This window comes from Suncus etruscus, chromosome 19 (assembly GCF_024139225.1).
Source record: "Suncus etruscus isolate mSunEtr1 chromosome 19, mSunEtr1.pri.cur, whole genome shotgun sequence".
Lineage (NCBI taxonomy): Eukaryota > Metazoa > Chordata > Mammalia > Eulipotyphla > Soricidae > Suncus > Suncus etruscus.
In genome coordinates this window covers 32,784,522-32,808,436 of record NC_064866.1, presented here as the reverse complement: position 1 = coordinate 32,808,436, position 23,915 = coordinate 32,784,522, and the positions used below count along the sequence as shown (strand labels likewise).

Sequence of the window (23,915 nt, the reverse complement as noted above, 5' to 3'; positions counted from 1 at the left end):
GTTGTTAATATGCCTACCTATCTAGGCACTTAAAAAGTACATGGCAACATCAAAAATAAACTTATGCCTTCATAAAGCTGCTACCACTTGAAAAACTGACATTAAAATAATTATCTCATAAATTTTAATGCTGAGTGTTAGCAAATTTGTAAAGCACAAAAGATTAATATTTGTATATAAAATGTACTCATTAAAACCCATATGCCATCCACTAAATAAACCATGTGGTTCTCTGAGCACTGCCAGGAGTGATCCCTGAGCACACGGGGTGTGAACCAAAAAACAACCCTCAACTTTGGGTTAAAATGTGTGAGGCCGGGGCCGGAGAGATAGCATGGAGGTAAGGCGTTTGCCTTTCATGCAGGAGGTCATCAGTTCAAATCCCGGCGCCCCATATGGTCCTCTGTGCCTGCCAGGAGCAATTTCTGAGCGTGGAGCCAGAAATAACCCCTGAGCACTGCCGGGTGTGACCCAAAAACCACAAAAAAAAAAAAAAAAAAAAAAAAGTGTGAGGCCCAGGAACCTAGAGACCAACATTTGGACTACCAAGCCTGACCAGATGACTAATTGTGCTCCAGCCCTGCAATGGAATGTTCAAATTCATTTCATTTTTATGTTTCCTATTTTTTATTCTTTTCCAAGTTTCTTGGGTTCTTTTTTTCTTTTTTCTTTTTTTTTTTTTTTTTTTTTTTTTTTTTGGTTTTTGGGTGCTCAGGGGTTACTCCTGGCTGTCTGCTCAGAAATAGCTCCTGGCAGGCATGGGGGACCATATGGGACACCGGGATTCGAACCAACCACCTTTGGTCCTGGATCCGCTGCTTGCAAGGCAAACGCCGTTGTGCTAGTTTCTTGGATTCTTAAAGGTAGTTGACTAAATGTAAAAAATAAAAATGGGAAGTTAACATACAAAATTTATTAAATTTATAGATTTTTAAAAAATGGTAAATTTGGGGCTGGAGCAGTGGCACAGGGAGTAAGGCTTCAGGGACAGACCACGGTTCAATCCCCGGCGTCCCATATAGTCCCCCAAGCCAGGGGCGATATCTGAGCATATAGCCAGGAGTAACCCCTAAGCATCACTGGGTGTGGCCCCTCTCAAAAATAACTGGTAAATTTATGTATTACTGATCACTAAATATAAGAAATAGAATTCTCCACATCTATATAAAAGCATAGTTTATAGAACTATAATAATAATTACCAAGAGCTATAAGAAGTTAACATCCTTTTTTTTTTTTGGTTTTTGGGTCACACCCGGCGGTGCTCAGGGGTTACTCCTGGCTGTCTGCTCACAAATAGCTCCTGGCAGGCACGGGGGACCATATGGGACACCGGGATTCGAACCAACCACCTTTGGTCCTGGAGCGGCTGCTTGCAAGGCAAACGCCACTGTGCTCTCTCTCCAGGCCCGAAGTTAACATCCTTTGACATGTTCGTCTCAGTCTTAGAAATACTTCTAAGATATTATAATCCTGGATAGAGTTTGTTGGTTTTTTGTCTGTTTGTTTGTTTTTTCAGATTTTGGACCACACCTGGTGATGCTCAGAGGTTACTCCTGGCTCTGTGTTCAGAAATTGCTCCTGGTAGGCTTAGGTGACCATATGGGATGCCTGAAATTGAACCTGGGCTGGCCACATACAAGACAAACGCCCTACCCACAGTGCTATCACTCCAGCCTCAGTGATAGTTTTCTTGACCAAATATAAAAATAGGGTCATTACAGTATTATCTTTAATAAAAAATAAATAAGAATATAAATATTAATCTATCTGAAATGTAAAATATAATATTAACTAAAAAACAGCTAAAATTATGACAATAATTAGCAATTAGAAACCTGTTTAGGGACTGTAATGATAGCACAGCGGCAGGATGTTTGCCTTGCACAATGCCGACCCAGGACAGGCCTAGATTTAATCTCTAGCATCCCATATGGTCCCCTGAGCCTGCCAAGAGTGATTTCTAAGCACAGAGCCAGGAGTAACCCGAGTGCCTCCAGGTATGACCCAAAACAGTAAGAGAAAAACATAGGGGCCGGAGAGATAGCACAGCAGTGTTTGCCTTGCAAGCAGCAGATCTAGAACCCAAGGTGGTCTGTTCGAATCCCAGCATCCCATATGGTCCCCTGTGCCTGCCAGGAGCTATTTCTGAGCAGATAAGCCAGGAGTAACCCCTGAGTACCGCCGGGTGTGGCCCAAAAACCAAAAAAAAAACAAAACAAAAAAAAAAAACATATATATATATATATATATATTGGGGGGGTTGGACCACACCCAATGACGCTCAGGGGTTATGCACTCAGAAATCGCTCCTGGCTGGGGGACCATACGGGATGCCAGGGATCAAAGCGAGGTCCTGGGTCAGCCAAGAAACATGTTCAAATAAAAGTAGACCTTAGCATTATACTAAAATATTAAATCGTTTTATCTGTACTAAAATTAAAGAACTATTATGTACTTTTAATTACATTTAAGTTCAGTCATGAATAAGGTCACATATATGAATGAAGAAATTTAATGTTTTTTCCATAGTTTCTAATTATATAGAATTCGATGAAATAAAAGTATAGATATCCTAAAAACTTCCAATTGGCAGTCTGTTCAACTCAGATCTCAGCAAATTATCCATCTTTACTAATCTATTTGAAGTACATTGAGTATTTTCATGGGTTTTTTTTTTATTTTGTAAGATAGTGTCTTGTTTTTGTTTTGGGGCCACATCCAGCAGTGCTCAGGGTTACTCCTGGCTCTGCACTCAAAAGTCACTTCTGGCAGGCTTGGGGGACCACATAGGATGCTGGGATCAAACCAGGATTGGCCATGTGCAAAGCAAGTGCCTACCAAACTCAATGTGCTAAGGCTCCAGCCCCTATTTTCTTTTTTCCTTTTTTTTTTCCACCCTCCCCCCTCTGCCCCTATTTTCTTAATGTATTACTATACTATACACTATATACTATATATGTATATATACTATATACTAGTATATAGACTATACTATGGAATTATTTTTCATGATAAAATTAGACAACGTGGTTCTAGAACAATACTAGGCAGGGCATTTGCCTGAGTACAGAGCCAGGAAGGAGTAACCCCTAAACACTACTAGGGGTGGCCCAAAAACAAAATAAACGACATACTCAAACAACACACACAAACACACAAATATAGACAAAAGGGACCTGAGCAGTAACACAGAAGAGAGTAAGTTCACTTTGCATGCTGCCAATAGGATTCGATCCTCACCACCCTATATTGACCCTGGAGCCCACCAGGAGACTGCCAAGCGCAAAGCCAGGAATAACCCCTGAGAACCACTGGGTGTAGCCTAAGACTTAAAAAAGAAAATTGAAGAAAAGTGTAGTAGCAAAGTAAAAATGTTGCCCTGGGTAAATTTGTGAATAGCCAAATATAAACCAGAATCAAGGAATAATTATAATAAAGGTCATAAAAGTCCTTTTATAAACCATTTAAACACATTACAGACTCAACTGAAGAGAAAAACACTACATTCAGGGATTAAAGTTCAAATCATTTTTCCAAAGCTGAACTGTGGATTCAGTGCTATTTTAATCACAAATCCTCAACAGGGTACTTTTTCATGGAAATGGAAATTTTAATTCTAAATTATATGTGAAAAAGCATAAAAGGTCAAGCATCAAGATAATCCTAAAGAAAATGAGATGATATGGTTCCCCCATTATTGAAAATTATAAATGTGGTATAAATTATGTCAATTTTTAGAAGTCTACATATTAAACATAGCCATAGGGAAATCAATTTACTTATGAAAAATGCACTCAAAAATAATAGGTCAAGGGCCAGAGCAGTGGCACAGGCAGTAGGGCGTTTGCCTTGCATGCACTAACCAAGGACGGACGGAACCACAGTTCGATCCCCTGGCATCCCAATAAGGTTCCCCAAGCCACAAGTGATGTCTGAGTGCAGAACCAGACGTAACCGCTGAATGTCACCAGGTGTGCCCCCCCCCAAAAAAAATAAGAAAAAAAATATAAAAAAAAAAATAGGTCAGTCTGCACTTTGTTTGTTTGTTTGTTTGTTTGTTTTAGCTTTCTGTTTTGGGGCCACACCAGACAATGCTCAAGGATAAATCCTGGCTCTGCACTCAGAAGTCACTCCTGGTGGATTCAGGGGGATCATAAAGGATGTGGCAAATAGAACTTGGCCATGTGCAAGCCAAGCACTCTAACTGCTGCCCACATTACATTAAAAGTTCATATTCCATATATTTCTATTATCTATATCACATCACAATTGCAATAACACAATACTCAATAGGACCTAAATTAGTGATATTAACAGATTCACATGAGGACTGACAAAAATACTTTTGAGGTTTTCCTCACTCCTGCCTGAACTCCACAAAAGAGCCTAGAAGTTCAATATACTTTGTATGAAGGAGTCCAGGATTTGTTCCCCAGCAATGCATGTATGATCATCTCTTCATCTCTCAAACTCATGCGCACGCGAGCACACACACACAGACACACACAAACACACACAAACACACACACACATACACACACACAAACACACACACACATACACACACACACAAACACACACACACATACACGAAACAAGCATTGGAATCAACAATAGTCCCTTAACATAAGGTGTAAACCAAAAACTATAGAAAAGAAAAAAGAATTCATTGAAGAGGATCAGAAATAAGAGATAGCTCAACACAGGAACCAAACCAAAGAAAAAGATACGACAACTCAATGAAGTTTGTTGTCACAATCCTGAAGATTAATTATAATCTTCTAAAATAATTCTGTCTCTGGGGCTGGAGCAATAGTACAGTGGGAAGGGTACTTGCTTGTATGTGGCCAACCTAGATTCAATCCTCAGCATCATCCCATATGGTCACCAGAGCCTTCCAGAGCCTTTCCTGAAAGCAAAGTCAGGAGTAAGCTCTGACTGAGCACTGCTAGGTATAGCCCATAAGCTGAAATAAAGGGTTGGAGAAATATTACTGCAGAGAGGGCACTTACCACTCATGCAACTAGGCCACATTCAATCCCCAACATCTTATATGGTCCCTAGAGCACTGCCAGAAATGATTCCTGAGAGCAGAGCCAGGAGTAATCTCTGAGCACCACCCAATATCTCCATACTAAAAAAATAAATAAATAAATAATAGGTTCCCCATACACCTTCAGGAATAATCAGAGAGCAGAGCAAGGAAATAGACCACAGCACTAAGGCAGAAAATAAAAGATAAAAACATTTCATGTCTGAATGTGGATTAATGTATAAAAACTTCCAGTTGCCTGACGTTCAATATTATATGAGCTACCAAAATTCTGTCTCAGTGTCACATTTGCCTCAAGTAAATGTTACATGTATGGAGACAAAAGCTTAGGAACCTAAATAGCGATGAAATTTCCTAACTTCATAAAGCACTCTCTAGGGGCAGCTGAAGCCTGCAAGTCTTGCTTTTTCTACTCAATGACTCCATCTCTTTCCCCTTTTTCAGGAATGTTCACTGATCTCTATGCATCCCATTGGGAGGTCCTGGCCTCCTCTCAATAATGTCTTGCAGTGTCATTTAATTCTATGCATAAACAGGCACCTTGCATACCACTGACCTTATACTAGGAGTTACCCCTGAATCAAGTAACTCCTGAATACTAACTATAACCTAACCCTCTCCCTCTGTCTCTCAACAAAAAAGAAACCAGGCAAGCTCCACTGAAAGGCTTTTCCATTGGATACTTAGCCTGGAAGCTCCTCCAAATATCCCTAAGGCTACTCTCCTCACCTCCTCCAGTTCTTTACTCAATCAGTCAGACTTTCTCTACATTATCTGCATAATGTAAAATTCTACAGCACTAAGGCCAATACAGGAGGCTAAGGCACTTGCCTTATATGAGGCAGATCCTGGGTTCAATCCCCAACACCATATGTTCCCTGAGCATGGCCAGGAGGGATTTCCTGGGCAAAGAACCAAGAATAAATCCGGATCACATTTGGGGATAGCCCAAGATCTCGCATCCACCCCCCCAAAAAAATGTGAATTAAGTAGTAGGGTAAAATTTTGTGTCAGTCATTTAAAGGTGACAAAAATTTCAATCATATTTACATATTTATGAGCTGAATCAGGATGTAACATGTTTCAGAGTAGCTATCGAAGTTATGAACTCACTTTATGAAGATATCATACTAAGCCCCAAGTGTCTCTCCAACCTAATTTCTTCTCTTTTTTTTTGATTTTGTATATACCCAATTGATATATTCAAGTCCATGATTATGAATTAACCTAGTGTATTATTCTTTTGTTTTGTTTCTTTTTTTTTTTTTTGGTCACACCCGGCAGTACTCAGGAGTTACTCCTGGCTCTATGCTCAGGAATCGCTTGGACCATAAGGGATGCTGGGTTATCGAACCTAAGTCAGCCACTTGCAAGGCAAACACCCTACTGTTGTGCTACAATTTTAATTTCAAGCCACTCTTGCTTTGCCCAAAAATCTAATACCTCCTAGCTACAGAGGTTTTCATACTTTTCAATTCTTAGATACCAGAAGCCATTAAATAACAGAAGCTATTCTAGATGCTTCATACATACGAATATATGTAATCCTCACAACTAACTTCTCAGGTAAAAATTCTGCTGATACTTATTTCATAGATGAAAGAACTGATAACATTCAGATCACTTAGTCAAGATCACAGGTAAGTTCCTGAGCTGGTATTCCAATCCAAGTATTCTGGTTTCAGAATCAATGCCCAAAATTACTACACCATCTTGCCTACCTCATATGCTGTGCAAGCTCTTTCTCAATTCACAGTATCTGATCCTTAGGAGTACAGAGTTAGGTCAATCTTATTCAAAATATGTTCTTGGTAACCAGTATAACACTTCACAAAGCAGACAGCAAATGGTTTAGGGCTGGATAGAGTGAGCAATGGGCTGTAGCACTGCTTTGTCTGAATCCCAGGGCTCCTGCACAGGCACCATAGATGGTCTCCTGAGCACCAACTGGAGAAACCCTCAGCAGCAACCCAGGAACTGGCATAAGCCTTGCAGGGTGTGACCCAAATAAAGGAAAGAAAAGGGGAAGGGAGGGCAGGAGGGAAGAAAGGAAGAGAGGGGAGAAGGGGTAAGGGAAGAGGGGAAGAGAAAGGGAAAAGGGAGACGGGAATGGAAAGAAGAGGAAATGAAAAAGGTAAAGGGAGGAAAAAGGGGAAAAGGGAGGAAGGAATGAGAAGGGGAGGGAAAGACAGGAAGGGGACGGAAGGGGAGAAAAAGACAGGGAGGTGGCAGAAGGAGAGGAGAGGGATGGAGAGAGGGGAGGGGAGAAGAGGGGATGAGAGGGGAAAGAAGCTGTAGCAATAGTACAGTAAGATGCTTTGCTTGCTTTGACAGTAGCCAGCCCAGTTTCAATTCCTGGCACCACGTATGCCAGGAGTAATCCCTCAACACAGAACCAGTTATAAACCCTAAGCACGAGTCAGGTATGGTCTAAAAACAACAACAATGAGACAAAAATATAAACAAAGGGGCTGGAGCCACAGCACAGTGGGTAGGAGAGCACCGGAGTTGGGTTCAATCCCTAGCATCCCATATGGACCCAGAGCCAGGATTAATATTTGAGCATTGCCTGGTGAGGCCCCAAAACTGAAGGCTAAAACAAAGAAAATGCGACAGACCTATTCTTGAGTGTGGATTTTTCACAAATAAATTCATTTCCCTGCCAGGGGTGCCCCCAAAACAAACATTGCTTTGATGCATGAATGATGTTTAAATGAGCTCTTTCACAGAAACAACATGTTCTCTACGTTATTATATGTGAACAGGTTCATTCATTGTTCATTAAATTTGTTCTCTACATATTATACAACAACAACAGATTCATTCACTGTTCATTAAATTTCATGCCTTCATTCTAGTTTTCCAGTTAACTTAGACCATTGCAACACTTAGCTACTTCATTAAATACAATTCTACTTTATATATTCACATATCCTTTTCTCCTTTATTCTAATTTTTCTCTTTGTTTTGGTTTTTTTTTGGGGGGGGGGAGTCACACCCAGCAACGCTCAGGGGTTACTCCTGGCTCTATAGTCAGAAATCACCTCCGGCAGGCTCTGGGGACCATATGGGATGCCAGGATTCGAGCCACAGTTCTTCTGCATGCAAGGCAAACGCCTTACCGCTGTGCTAACTCTCTGGCCCCTATTCTAATTTTTCATGCAGATTTGTGAATACTAACTTTAATAAAGGAGAACAAAATGGAATGCCTTTTAAACAGTCACAAGGACAGTGTAATATGAAAAGTGCTTGCTTATATATCATAACATCGAAAAATTAGTATGAACCTACCTTCAAGACCAAGCTCTTTAAGGACAAAACAACCGCCTGGCTGTAGAAATTCTCCAACTATCCTGTCAGGCTCCTTCAAATCTCTCTCAATTACTGTGACCTTCCTTCCATCTCTGGAAAGCACTGCTGCCAACGCAGAGCCAACTACACCAGATCCGACGATGATAACCTCTGGGTCACTTTGAGAAGACATTGATGCAGTTGTTCCTATTAAGCTCGTTTCTGAAATAATGGCTCCTTTTCTGCACTGTTTGAAAGAGAGAGAATTACATATCCACATTTGTTATCCTCAAATCATGCAACAAATATATTGATCTGTATTTGTGTCTTTCCTAAGGCAAAAAGCAAGATCTTGAACATTATTAAGCCAAATGAGTTGTGATTTTTTTTTTATTCTGGGGCCACACATGGAGGGATCTAGGGTTTACTCCTGGCAGTGCTCCTGGCACAACATGTGGTACAGGGGATTCATATGTAAGATGATATATTTTACTTTAACATTTATGTTGAGAAGAGATGGCTATTTTAATAATTCAATGACAGACAAAACACTTTTTCTTGGTAAGCAGATTACATTTCAGGTACAAAACTGCAAAGAATCACCTTCCTTAGGTTATTTCACCTAAGACCAAATACCATTTTGAAGGGACTTAAATAAGACTTAGGCAAAAGATGATAGAAACTAAACTTGGTTTTTTTTTTTTTTTCCCTTTTTTGGGGCCACACCCTGTGATACTCCTGGCTGTGCATCAGAAATCATTCCTGGCTTGGGGGACCATAGGGGACACCAGAGATAGAACCAAGGTCCGTCCTGGATCAGCCCAGTGCAAGGTAAATGCCCTACAGCTGTGCTATAGGGCCGGCCCCAGAAACTAAACTCATTTAGAACTTTCTCTATGAGTCTAACATGCACCCAACCTACATTTTCCCGGTTAAACACTCCAGAGACTTAAGAGACTTAAGAAAGTCCTCCATCCAACTCCCAGTAGCTCAAGAAATGAGCAGGAAGCTTGAGGCAGTCACCAGAGCACCAATACTGATGACTGCTAAAACAACTTTCTTAGCCCAAAATTTCTCTATGCAGCATGTAATGCATTCCAGCTTCTTACCCTGGATGACCTAGGGCTCAATAACCCCTACAAAGTTATTTCAAACAAAAAGGATCAACCAAGAAATCAAAGATTCCCTTCTCCCTCCTCCCTCTTCTAACCACGTCCGTTGAACTCGCAGGGGTCTCAAACTCAATTTACCTTCGGGCCCAGGAGGTAAAGTCGGGGTGATCCTTGAGTGCAAAGTCAGTAGTAAGCCTTGAACATTGGGGGGTGTGACCCAAACAAGTAAAACAAAACAAAAAAAAAAAGATTCCTCTAGGGCAGGGCCACAAAATGTTGTAAGGAGGGTGGTCCCCGCGAGTCTGAGACCCCTGGGAGGTTCCCAGCAGATAAATTCTAGCCCTTCTTCCTGGCTAGTATTATTACTACTATATGAACCAAATATTTCACAAACACTAAGCCACGTGCCTGCCTAACTACCTTCAAGGCCTCACCTCTGAGAATAGGTAACTGAAATTGCCAGTGGTCTCAGAATGAAAAAATATGGGACAAACAAAAAAAACCCGAATCCTCTTCTCTGGAAAATCTGTTAATGTGGAGTGCAGATATAGCAAAAATAATAATAATAATAATAATAATAATAATAATAAATAACATAGATCCAAAGTCATCAGAGTAAATATGACTGTAGCCTACTTACCCTAACTTGTCATATCCTTTCCTAGGTGTTTAGTAAACCTCTTACCAGACTCTTGCTCCACTTCGTGTGGGTGTGTGTGGGTGTGTGTGTACTTCCTGTGTGTGTGTATATCGCTAGCCCCTCTAATCCATTCTCCACACAGCAACGTTATTCTTAGAGAAAAAGTCCAAAGAAGCAGTCAAAATGCCACACCTCTCCTCCCCATCTACCATGGCTCCTGTAGACTTTGCTTTTGATCCTAAGACACCACTGAACCGTGAACATTCCTCATTTTACTCCCTTGTTTGGGGGAGGTAAGTCAACAGCTGATCTACTGAAGGATCCCCTAAAGTGGGGACATAAAAATGGTGAAGACTTTGCTCCCAACCTGTCTACAAGTTGTCACCTCCCTCCTGGGCAGCTAGCTGTCCCTTCTTACCAGCCCTCACCCGCAGCTGCTTTCTTCCTTCCACAGCACACCAATCAAACCATCCACTCCCCAGACATGAAGGAAGGCCTGTCCCCCTCTTCTCTGCCCTCCTTCGACCTCCTAGCCTTCCCCCACCGCCCAGAAGCCAACATTTCTAGTAGAATCATCGCAGATGAGCGGCTATAGAGCACAACAAAAGTTGCCAAGCCTTTCCTACGAGTGCAGAGGTCTAGTCCCAACACAGCCCAGCTGAAGCCGAGACATTACAATAACTGGATGTTGGACGGTGGCTTGGCACATGGCACAAGGCTCAGAGGGGGTCATTCGTGGGCACCCCAAAGGCTTCCCAGAACAAAGCCAGGCGTGGTGCTGGATGCAGAGCCAGGAGCGAGCGAGCGAGCAAGCAAAGCCCTGAGCCTCGTCGGGCGAACAGAAAGGAAATGACAGGTGGCGGGAGCGATGACAGCTCGGGTGTGGAGCGCGCATCAGGAGTGCACGCACCGGCCGCCACCTACCCTGGGGGCGCCCGGCGTGTCCGGGTTCCGCGGCGCGGCCCGGGGCTTGGCCCACAGGGCGCCGACGAGCGGCAGGGCGGCCAGGACGTGGGCGAGGAGGGCGACGTGGGGGCCGCTGTGCAGGCGCCCCAGCAGGGCGGCGGGGCGCGGGCGCAGGCGGCACGACAGCGCCAGGCCGAGCGACAGGCAGAGCAGCGCGCACAGCAGCAGCTCCTTGCTGGCCAGCGCCACCACGTCGCCGCACTTCTTGTACAAGTAGGTGAAGGTGGCGAGGCCCAGGAAGGTCCACATGGCGGCCGATCGCCCCGGGAGGGGAGTGGGCGGCGGCGGGCGCGGGCTGCGAGTCAGTCGGCCCTCAGCAGCGCCGATCTTCCATTCATTCCCTCTCCGCGTGCCACCGCGTCACGGCTTCCCGTGCATCGCTTCCTCGATCGCGTCTCCTCCACTGTTTCATCCCCTGCTCGGCTCCTCCCGCGTCTCCCGGCCCCGCATCCCTCGGCGCCGTCTCCAGAGTAACCTACCAGCGCTCCGCGGCGCGCAGGCGCGTTCCGGCGGGAAGAGCTAAGAGGTGTGGCCTTGGAGGCGAAGGCCACGCCCCACCGCCGCAGCGGGCCAATCAGCTTGCGCACCGTGCGTAGGCCGACATGGCGCTATGGCGCGCTCAGCCAATCACGGGCCGCGCTGCCCTCGCGGCGACGCCCCGGCCGGCGCTAGGGCGATGTTGCGTCGGCTGAGGCGGGGGGCGTAGGGATGGGAGGGAGACCCGCCTCCCGGTGCGACGTGGGCGGCGGGCAGGTCGCTCGCTCGCTGGCTGCTTGGCTCTCCTGACTGCGGCCTCGCCTTCTTTTTTTCTTTTTCTTCTCGCCTCAGTCTTCCGCAGCCACACCTGAGGGGGGGAAAAAAAAAAGGTGCAACAGGTTCTCAGGAGGAAATCCTACTCCTGCAATCTGCCACCCAAAAAAGCCACAAGGGATCGCAATCATACCCGGGTGCCAGGCCCTGGAGGGTGTGAGAGATCAGCTGAGCGGCCTTGGGGTATTTTGTCTCTGGAGAGAGAGGGGTGGGTGAGAGAAGAAAGAAAGGAAAGAAAAACAAAGAAAGAAAAAGAAAGAGAGAAGAGGAGAGAAAGAAAGAAAGAAAGAAAGAAAGAAAGAAAGAAAGAAAGAAAGAAAGAAAGAAAGAAAGAAAGAAAGAAAGAAAGAAAGAAAGAAAGAAAGAAAGAAAGAAAGAAAGAAAAGAAAGAAAGAAAGAAAGAAAGAAAGAAAGAAAGAAAGAAAGAGAAAGAAGGAAGAGAGAAAGAAAGAGAGAAAGAAAAAGAAAGAAAGAAAGAAAAGGGAAGGAAGGAAGACAAAGAGAAGGGGAGGAACGAAGGAAAGAAAGAGAAGGGAAGAGAAAGAGAGAAGGGGAGGAAGGAAAGAAAGAAAGAGAAGGGAAGAGAGAGAAGGGGGAGGAAGGAAGAAAGGAAGGAAGGAGAAAATCAAAATTGTTTAGCAACTCTTTCTTGTCACTGGGAGGAGGCAACAGATGCCTTGAGACTAGAATTCTAGGAGCTTCTGTTCTCTTTGGATTGAAAACCTGCAGAGCGAGAGAGGGCAAAGGTTACAGAAACAAAGATGTGAAATAAAAGAGAGGTGTCACCGGGACTCATGGGTAGATAAGGGAACATGGGTGCAAACATGTGCTTGGTTGGGAGGGAGTCAGGCAAGACTTCAGGGAGTTGCCTGAACTGGGTCCAGGACAAGAGGTTAGAGGGCACAATCAAAGTGTGCAAAAGTCTTCAGGAGAGTTGGCTCCTGTTATGAAATACTTAACCCTCTTTCATAACCACAGCTGCCTTATTTAAACTTGAGTTGAGCACAACTCCTTCCTCTCTTGGAGCACTGCGGCATTGCCAACGCCTTCTACCAAGTCTCCATATGCGACAGCACAACAGGTTACATACGAGCTCACTCTTGTCCCTTATTTCCACCTGAGGTGGATATGACTCTTACCATTCTTGCTCTGTTTCTTGTGGAAAGACCCGCGTCCCAAACATCAGACTCCTGAACAGCACCTGGTATAATGTTTTGCGTTTAACTCATCCTCCATAAAAAATGTATATGAGTGACAGTGGTGCTGGAGAAAGATCATTAACTAACTGGTGGTGCTGGCTGGCTAATTATCAGCTCTGTGATTTGGGACAAGTTGAATGTGTTATCTGCCCACCCCCTGCTGTGCTATCTCAGGAAATCATATGGGATGCTGAGAATTGTACTAGAGTCAACTAAGGTACATGCAAGGCAAGCATTTTGCCGCTAGAACTCTCTCTCTCTAGCTGTACGACCATCTTTTTGTTTGTTTTTGTTTTGGAGCCACAGCCTGCTGTGCTGAGCCTTTATTCCTAGTTCTATGCTTCAAGAACATAAAGTGAGGGGGAATCAAATTCCGGTCAGCCATTATGCAAGGCAAATACCCTACTTGGTAAATTATCTCTCCAGCTCTCTAGACAAAATTTCTTCTAGATAAAAAGTCACTTTATATGGGAACTGAGCACTAGCACAGCAGTAGGGCGTTTGCCTTACACAGGGCTGACGTAGGACTGACCAAAATTCAATCCCCAGCGTCCCATATGGTCCCCCAAGCCAGGAGCGATTTCTGAGCACATAGCCAGGAGTAACCCCTGAGCACCACTGGGTGTGGCCCAAAAACTAAAAAACAAAACGTCACATTTTATATGGGTTCTGGGTGTTAGTAAAATTTGAAGGGAAATATTGAATACTGAAGGGGGGGATAGTTGGATCCAGATAAAGTTGTTCATGATTGAGTTACAGTCATACAATGTACAACAACCTTCTCCAGTGCGCATTTCCCACCACCAATGTCAAAAGTTTCCCTCTCACCCTCCCTAAAGCTCCTTCCACCTATCCTCCCATGCCTGCTTCTGGGGCAGGCATTTTACTTAACTCTCAGAACTTATTTCTGGCTCTGCACTAAGTTCATTCCTGTCAGGACTCATCATGTGGGCTAACAGTGATCAAATCAGGGTCAGTCATGTGCAAGGCCAAGCAAACTCAGAGATTATACCATCTCTTCAGTCCCCTTAGGAACTATTTATTTCTGGCTCTGTGCTCAGGAGTGACCTCTGACAGTGCTTAAAGAAACACATGCAATGCTAGAGTCTGCTATCCACAAAATAAGCACCTTATCCCTTGCAGTATCTCTCCGGCTCCTGCCTTGGATTTTGACATCTCTCTTTCAGGTGAGGTTATATTCCATTGCCTCTTCTTGGTTGTGTCTCTGAAGTATGTTTATTGTGAATTTACAATGCAGTTTTTCTCTAGGAAAACTGAGTTTTGTTTTTTTGTTTTGTTTTGGTTTGGTTTGGTTTTTGGGCCACACCCGGCGGTGCTCAGGGGTTACTCCTGGCTGTCTGCTCAGAAATAGCTCCTGGCAGGCACCAGGGACCATATGGGACACCGGGATTCGAACCAACCACCTTTGGTCCTGGATCGGCTGCTTGCAAGGCAAACGCCGCTGTGCTATCTCTCCGGGCCCCAAAACTGAGGGTTATTTTTCTGATTTTATAATTTTTCTTTGGGGGATAGAGGGATTAGGGAGCTGGGCCACACTAGGTAGTCCTTGAAAAATCACTCCTGGCAGTGGTCAGTATGTAGTACTGGGGTTCTCCATGTCTCCAGCCAGTCCAATTTCAGGAAACCCTCTTACATTCAAAGCTAGTCAGCCTCAATATTATTTTCAGATACTCTATTATTGCTCTCCGTCCTTTCTCACTATTTTGCAAGTACTGGTACTCACCAAGGCCATGCATTTCGGTAGAGGTGTAGGCTAGAAATCTCTTTCGGATCTAGTCTCCTTTTGGAATCTACACACTGGCCTGCACAAGGATGGGGAGAGGCCTTTCTTTTTTACCTGATATAAGTAGCTGTCTGCTGGTTATTCTCCACCTAAGGATTGGAGTGACCTCGGGTTGTTTCCATCACTAGCTTGCAGGGGTCACAGAAGCCTACCTGCTGGAACTTTCTTGACCTGGTATAGCATCTTCATCGGGTTTTACGTGGGAAGAGTTTTTTGTTGCTATGTTTGCTTTCGACATATCAATTCTACATATTTTTCTTTAACAATTGGCTTTCATGCATGTATAATGTTCCAATCAGGCTTTGCAGTTATGTCAGCTGCACTTCCCCTCCCCTTCACCCCTGTTTTCTCCCCTACTACCTCGCCAAACCTTCTAAACTCAGTTCTGAAGACCAGCTCTCACGTTTTGTTGCCTCTGGCCACCTCTTTACTACTACTACTACTTCTTCTTCTTCTTCTTCTTCTTCTTCTTCTTCTTCTTCTTCTTCTTCTTCTTCTTCTTCTTCTTCTTCTCTTCTTCTTCTTCTTCTTTCTTCTTCTTCTTCTTCTTCTTTTCTTCTTCTTCTTCTTCTTCTTCTTCTTCTTCTTCTTCTTCTTCTTCTTCTTCTTCTTCTTCTTCTTCTTCTTCTTCTTCTTCTTCTTCTTCTTCTTCTTCTTCCTTTTTAATCTTTATTGATTGCTCAGGAGTCACTCCTGGCTCTGCACTCAGAAATCACTCCTGGCAGACTGGGGGGGGATGCCAGGAATCCAATGGGGTCCTTCCTGGGTCAGCCGCAAACACTCAAGGCAAAACACTGCTGTGCTTTCTCTCCCACCCTCTTTGGCCACTTCTTATTCCATTATTATGTTTCTTATATCCCATGAGTTTTAAATCCCAAGAGTTTTAAATTGATCAGGCACAGTTTTGAGCCCTTCCCTTTCATCTCCCTGGCAACTCTGCGTGTTCACTCTGCCTCTTCCTCTGAAGCTGCATGACTGCATTCCTTACCAGTCAGTTGTCCTCTTCTTTTTCTTCCCCCTTCCTCCTCCTTTATTTCCTCCTCCTCTTCCTCTTCTCCTCTCCTCCTACCCTCCTCTTCCTCCTCTTCTCCTTCTCTTCTCCTCCTCCTCCTTTTCTCCCCTCTCCTCCTCTTCTCCTTCTCCTCCTCCTGCTTCTGCTCCTCCTCCTCCTCCTTCCCAACCCCCTCCCCCCCCACACACAGGAGAAGGTAGAAATGATGAAATGGTATAGGGTAACAAGGGGTGTGGCTGCACTATGCTCAGAGTTTACCCTGAGTCTATGCTCAAGGATCACTCCTACATCCTAGCAGTGCTGGGGGACCAGATACGGTGCTCGTGATTGAACTGATTAACTCTCTTATTATCTCTTGGCTTCTCTGCTAACTCTCTTACACCTTGCAAAGAATTTTCTTTGAGCTGGATGGAGCCTCTCTTCCCTTGCAGGGGTCCATAAGATTCTGTATTTGACCCTGCTTTTTGCTTTTATTGTGGAAGCCTCCGTGCTACTTATACTTCCTTCTCCACTTTGGTCTGTCCTTCACATTTGATATTCTCATTCCACTGTTTAACTGCCTCCTTTGTCTCTATTGACCTACCTTGGCCTGCCAGACAGACTTTTCCTTTTTTAAGTGATTTGTTTTCAGAGTTTTGTTCTATTATTTAATTTTATATTTTTTTCTTTTTATTTAACCACCATGATTACAAAGTTGTTCATGATTGAGTTTCAGTCTTACAATGTATACCACTCTTCACCCATGAACATTTCCCACTTCCAATGTCTGGGGCAGGCATTTAACTCCTCTCTCTCTCTCTCTCTCTCTCTCTCTCTCTCTCTCTCTCTCTCTCTCTCTCTCTCTCTCTCTCTCTCTCTCTCCCTTTCGCTCTCTCCCTTTATTTTTCTTTTTAGACACTGTGGTTTGTACTTTTGTACTATTAATGGAGGGCTACCATGCATGTCACATCTCCATCCAACACCCAGCTATTGTCTAGAATGATCACTGTCATAGTGGTCCCTTCTCTGACCTTTTAAGTGATGTTAATGATGTTAATGAAAGAAAATGCCTTGCCCTCTCTTCTTTGATCATCCAACCATTTCTTGCTGTGTGTGAAAGTCACACCAGGCAATGCTCAGGGCACATTTATTTCCTTCCTTCCTTCCTTCCTTCTTTCCTTCCATCCTTCCTTCCTTCCTTCCTTCCTTCCATCCTTCCTTCCTTCCTTCCATCCTTTCTTCTTTTCTTTTGTGGGTAGACCACAACTGGTGATCTCAGGGATTACTCCTGGTTCTGCATTCAGGAATAACTCTTTTTTTTCTTTTTCTTTTCTTTTCTTTTTTTTTTTTGGTTTTTGGGTCACACCCGGCGGTGCTCAGGGGTTACTCCTGGCTGTCTGCTCAGAAATAGTTCCTGGCAGGCATGGGGGGGGGGGGGGACCATATGGGACACCGGGATTTGAACCAACCACCTTTGGTCCTGGATCGGCTGCTTGCAAGGCAAACGCCGCTGTGCTATCTCTCCAGGCCCAGGAATAACTCTTGACAGTGCTCAGGGAACCATATGGGATGCCAGAGATGGAAACCTGTACAAAGCAAGTGCCCTATTCTCTATACTATCCTATCTTTCCAGCCTCGTCTCAGGGTACTTTTAGCTATCTTTCTGACCCTTCCATACTTTTAATACCAAGATTTTTTTTCTTAAAGTTTTTATAACTCTGCTTTTTAATTAGAGCAGTTAAAAGTTTTTGTAATAATTGTAGTATATGAAAAAGTTTCCATAAGATTATTCTTGGAATTGTTGTATAAAAAAATATTTCCTTAGGATTGTTCTGTGACTATTGCCCCACCTAGACCTTCCAGGTGGGGGCGCTATGGAGTTGGCAATAAATAGCTTGATGGACAGGGGAGAGGGGCCTTTTGCGAAAGCTGTTTGCAGGCTGCAAGAGGATTGTCTTGCTCTCTCTCTCTCTCTTTGCCCAATATTTTACACCCTATCCTTCTTGTCTGTGTGGATTATTATTTGCTGCGGATAAATATTACCAAGGTCTCCCCTCGAAAGGGGACAAGGGGGTGGGAAGTAATTTCTCATTCTGGGGACTGTTCTTAGATTCACAAATACCCAACAAAGGATTTAACAGCACAGATACTTTACAAATGGTACCTGGAACAGGTGGACCTGGACCCTCAATAACTGTAAGTGAAACGCTTTATTGGAAATTGCCTCTGGAGATCCTTGGATGGCTTCTATGGTCAGTCACGTTGACTGCGCCACCTTGTTACAAATTCTTTGGTTCTGCATTTGTCAAGTGGATATTTCCATACTATTTAAAACGAATAGGCTTGAGGATAGGAAAATTCATTGCTTTTGGATGGTTGTGGTCTGTAGTTCAAACGAAAATTTATACTCAAATATTTGCCTCACCTGTGTTGTCTCCATCAGTCATAGTTTGTGGAATCTCTGTGTTTGTAATATTGTTATGGTGAGCATAGGTATTGGCTGGTATTTAGGAAGTAAAAAGTGTGGAAAAAGTGAGGCTAAGACCAGTATGGATAATAAGGAGATCTATCCGATGAAACTCCAGGCCAAAGTGCAGGCTGATGAATCTAGCACCACCATCAAAAGTACAGGCATTTCTCCCAACAAAAAATATTCAGAAATGTAATTTAGAAACTCAGGACCCAAATCAGATCAAAATATTAACACTGATGACCAACCCCCGGTGCTAAGTCCACAAGTAAGTCCTGATTCTGTACACAAAATGGAATCACATAATAGTGCCGACTCAGAGGACGAATCACAGGCTAGTGTTCCACATGTCCGGCCTCAGAGCCCGGTGCAGAGTACTTCTGCTAATCTGGCCTCAGCCCCGTTACAGAGCCCTGTACAGAGTACTTCTCTACTCCGGCCTCAGTTCTGTCACAGACAGTATATATGTACCAATTTATGAACCCCTTGAAATAGAAGACATGGAGCAGTTTAAGAAAGCATGTAGGGCCCCGGAGAGATAGCACAGCGGCGTTTGCCTTGCAAGCAGCCGATCCAGGACCAAAGGTGGTTGGTTCGAATCCCGGTGTCCCATATGGTCCCCCGTGCCTGCCAGGAGCAATTTCTGAGCAGACAGCCAGGAGTAACCCCTGAGCACCGCCGGGTGTGGCCCAAAAAAAAAACAAAAAATATATATAAAAAAAAAAAAAGAAAAAAAAGAAAGCATGTAAGGACTTTGGGCCAACTTCTCCATACTGTCTGGTGATGCTAAGGCTTTGGTGTCGAAAATCACTTTGGGGGGCTGGGAAGGTGGCGCTAGAGGTAAGGTGTCTGCCTTACAAGCGCTAGCGTAGGACGGACCGCGGTTCGATCCCCCGGCGTCCCATATGGTCTCCCCAAGCCAGGGGCGATTTCTGAGCTCATAGCCAGGAGTAACCCCTGAGCGTCAAATGGGTGTGGCCCAAAAACCAAAAAAAAAAAAAAAGAAAAAAAGAAAATCACTTTGGACCCTGCATGAATTTAAAAAACTAGCTGAAATATGCCTGCCATCTAAACAGCGAACCGAATGGGAGATGTTATATGCGGAGGGTGTGAAATCCAAATTATATAGCCGGATGGAACAAAAAAAAACAAGTGGCAGGGGTCAATCTCTCGTATGAATTATTAATGGCAGAAAATCAATATGCAGATATTCAGGCACAAGTTGCTTTACCTAAGGAAATCTTAAACATAATTAAAGATATTGCAGTATCTTCATGGGAAAAAAATGATATGAACAGCACAGGTGCAGGAACCTTTTTAAGAATTACCCAAGGTCCCCATGAGCCATATATTGAATTTGTAGCTAAACTTAAAGATGCTTTGAAAACACAAATCAAAGATAAACAGGTTAGAAAATATTTAGAAAAAAGTTTGGCTTATTATAATGCGAATTCGGCCTGCAAATTGATATTGGTCCCTTTGCAGGACAACGCTGACTTAAATGATTTTTTACATGCCTGCAGAAATGTTTATGATATGCCCCATTCATCAGCAAACCTGGATCCAGTACAAACTTTTGCAATTACTAAGGGAACAAAGCCCTTCTACTCCAGGGGGAAAAAGCGCTGCCCGAAAGCCAGGTCTCTGTCCAAAATGCAAGAGAGGTCGCCACTGGGCAAAAGATTGCAGATCCGAAATCTCCCTAATAACAACACAGGGACAGGTTTTAACACTACACCCAGGAGACAATTCTTCTGTTACCATTGTGGAAAACAGGGCCATATCAAAAGAAATTGCCCTCTTTTGTTAAATCAAGCTCCTCAGGGACCCACATTTCCAATGCAGGGAAACACCTACAGGGCCAATCCCCAGGCCCAGGCAAATCAGGGGCAAAGTCCTCAAACCATAATTCTTCCCAGCCCAGCCCAAGAAGATTTCTCACAATTAGCGAATTAATTCATGCGACAGCGGGGAGCACTGGGCTTGACATAACTTTTGCAGAGGACATTACAATTTACGCAGGAGCATGCCTTACATGTTAAAAACTGGCATTGTGGGCCCACCACCCTCAAATACAATGGGGTTGATTCTGGGCAGAAGTTCCCTCAATGTAAAGGGTATATCAGTAACCACAGGTGTCATTGACTCAGATTCAAAGGGAGAAATTATTGTAGTTATTACCATACCAGCTACTTGGACATTCAAAAAGGGAGAGGCAATTGCCCAGATAGTAATAGTGCCATATGTCAAATTTGGGATTTCAGATAAGACACGAATTGGAGGTTTTGGAAGCACAGATCCAGGGGCCACCCACAACCCACTCGTTGCTCTGGTTACTAAATTTAAAGATGAAACCCAATGATTAAACTTCACTTACAAGGGCAACCCTTTAAGGGTAAGATAGACATGGGGGACGGGGACTCAAATTACTGTAATTTCTGATAAAGAATGGCCGGAAATTGGCCTCTACAAGAAATTCCATACTCGCTAGAAGGAGTGGGAGGCATAAGTTCCTGTCTGTTAAGTAAAAGGACTATGGTAGTTCAGGGCCCAGAAAATCAAAAGGCTATAATTAGACCTCATGTGGGCCCATTCTCACCTTCCCGGTGTGGCCTACACAAACAGTGGAAGGCAGAATTCCACATCCCATTAGCTCCAGAAGAGTCTGGAACCTCTCCTGAAATAAAAACTCAGAATTTTTGGTTGGGGCCACTGCCAGAAAAAACCCAGCACCGATAAATATAAAATAGAAATCTGATGAACCAATTTGGATAGGTCAGTAGCCCTTTAAAATTGATAGATTAAAGGTGCTAACAGAATTAGTGGAAGAACAGCTAAAATTAGGGCATATTGAGCCTTCATTTTCTCAATGGAATTCGCCTATATTTACCATACAAAAGAAGTCTGGTAAATGGAGACTGCTGATGGATCTGAGAGCTGTAAACATATCTATGGTACCTATGGGAAAATTGCAAACAGGTTTACCATTACCTGTAGTTATCCCAAAGGAATGGCCATTAATTATAATTGATTTAAAAAACTGCTTCTATCATATTCCTATTCATCCAGATGATAAACACCGTTTTTGCATTCTCAGTTCCTTCTATCAACAATACCCATCTCTGCAGGCAGTTCCAATGGACTGTCTTCCCCCAGGGCATGCTGAATTCCCCAACAATGTGTCAGTTTTTTGTAGATAAGATTTTGAGCCCTTCTCTAGTGAAAGATCTCCCCAAGCCATGATCTTTCATTATACTGATGATATTATCACAATGAACAATGGAACAGATCTACAGGAAGTATATTCTTATGTTATTGACTGCAAACAGCAGGACTGAAAATAGATTTAGAAAAGATACAGACTATGCCACCATATCAATACTTGGGTTTTATTTTGGACCGAACAGAATGCCCACAAAAAATTTCCATCAAAAAAGAAAACCTCAAAACACTTAATGATTTTCAGAGACTTTTAGGTGACATGAATTGGCTCCGGCCTGCACTAGGAATCCCAAATGCAGAACTGTCTAATTTGGCCCAGAGAGATAGCACAGCGGCGTTTGCCTTGCAAGCAGCCTATCCAGGACCAAAGGTGGTTGGTTCGAATCCCGGTGTCCCATATGGTCCCCCGTGACTGCCAGGAGCTATTTCTTTTTTTTTTTTTAATTTTTATTTTTAATTATGAGAACAAGGATGCAAAGAAAGAGGACAAGGTAAAGTTACAGTGGAAGGACAATCACCCATAACATAATTCTCAGAAGTCCCCTTGCTGATATCTTAACTTTGAAATTTCAGCCAAAGAACATTAAGATAAATAAGACAGAATCCATGTACAATTACTTTGTCCCTCAAGTCCCCAGATTGTAACACATTATAATATTTCTTAACAGCACCCAAGGCAATCTAAAGCCTTAAAACTTACGTAACTCCTTAAACATTACAGGCATAGTATTTTCTTACATTTCCATATACATGCATATTAGCTTAAGTTAACCTCAAATTTTAAGTGAGTTCTTTTTAAGGATTAGAGTCAAAGGAGCACAGTAAAAATGGTGTTAGAGTGGCAATTGTTGTTTGCATAGGCCCACCAAAATATGGGGGACATGGAAAGAAATAACCTTGGCCTAAATACAAAGAGACCTGACCCCTGAAGTTTCCTGGCACAAGACCAACTCTAGGCTCCAGGCAAGCTAGATCGTCCAATCCAATACATTGTCTGTAGTGCCAACACACTTTTATTTTTCACACAGTCTCTGTTGTTGGTATCATGTTTCTGTATTAAAGATCCTGGAATCTGCATATCTTACATTGAAGTCAGGATGTGGAGCATCCTCTCCTTTCACCTCACAATCAAAGGGCAATGCAGGGAGCCCTGTCCTGTAAGCAGGTCGTTGTTCTTGTTAAGTCTTCTCAGTGTTAAGGGAAGTCTCTTTTGAGCAGGTCGAAGTCTGAGCAGTGTAGGTATTCCGTGGTAGAGGATTGCTTCTAGGTGATGTTATAGACCAGCCTGGATGTTTTGTGGATGGCTTCCCTGGTTCAGGGGCGAATGGATTATGCCCTTTATTCTGAGGTCTGTGCCAGGTCGTTATGTCAATGTTCAGGGTGTAAGGTTCCTTTGCACTACAAGATTTGTGTGTTCCAATCTCTATTAGATAGGATCTTATTTGTATGTATAGTATTTTCCCATTTTAATGTGCCTATGCAAATAAGAAGCAATGCCACGTGGTGTTATTGATGCATATGGGGGCCATAAGATCAATTCCAATAATTCCCATTATATGGTTCAATCATAAGCATTAAACTGGGGGACTCTTTCACCAAACTTTCTCGTTAAACAGCTCAAAAAGAGAAGATAAGAATTGGTTAGAATCATCACTGTATAAGACAACATTTAGTAAGAATTATAGCTGTCAGAGAAAAAACACAAAATATTCTAAAGAGGGCCGGGCAGTGGCGCTAGAGGTAAGGTGCCAGGAGCTATTTCTGAGCAGACAGCCAGGAGTAACCCCTGAGCATCGCCGGGTGTGCCCCCCCCCAAAAAAAAAAGAACTGTCTAATTTGTTTAAAACTTTGGAGGGTGATCCTGCCTTAGACAGCCCGAGAAATCTAACTACAGTGGCCAAAAATGAATTGGACATCTTCTTGAACAGGTTGCAACAATCATTTCTCTCATGATGCATCCCGGGAGAGAAGGTTTCTTTGTTAATCTTCCCTACAAAAGAAACCCCTGGGGGGGCATTGATGCAACAGGCAGGTCCTCTGGAATGGGTGTATTTACATAACAAACAGCCTCAGTTTGTGATATCTTATTTGGAATTAATTTCAGGACTCGTTATCAAAGCAAGACTCAGATCTATATCTTTATTAGGACTTGACCCTGATAAATTAGTATTGCCAATACCAAAAAAAGGAAACTGATTCAATATTGCCCCCAAATCAAATACAAAATGCTCAAAACACTGACAATTGTAACACGGCTGAGGCCTCTGGGAAAGTGAACAAGGGATTAACGTTCACACCCAATATCTTGAATGAGACCACGGACAAGAGCAAAAAACCCTTACATTCCAGAACGCA

At 43.4% G+C, this 23,915-nt stretch overlaps 1 protein-coding gene across 1 annotated transcript in view; it reads right to left on the bottom strand.

Annotated features, from left to right (window-relative positions):
• Positions 1–23,915, bottom strand: part of SQLE (squalene epoxidase) — a 767,303-nt gene that overhangs the window by 16,229 nt on the left and 727,159 nt on the right. Inside the window, exon 5 of the mRNA XM_049765619.1 lies at positions 8,347–8,594. Within this exon, the coding sequence (XP_049621576.1) occupies positions 8,347–8,594 (248 nt within the window). The remainder of the gene's footprint in view (positions 1–8,346; positions 8,595–23,915) is intronic.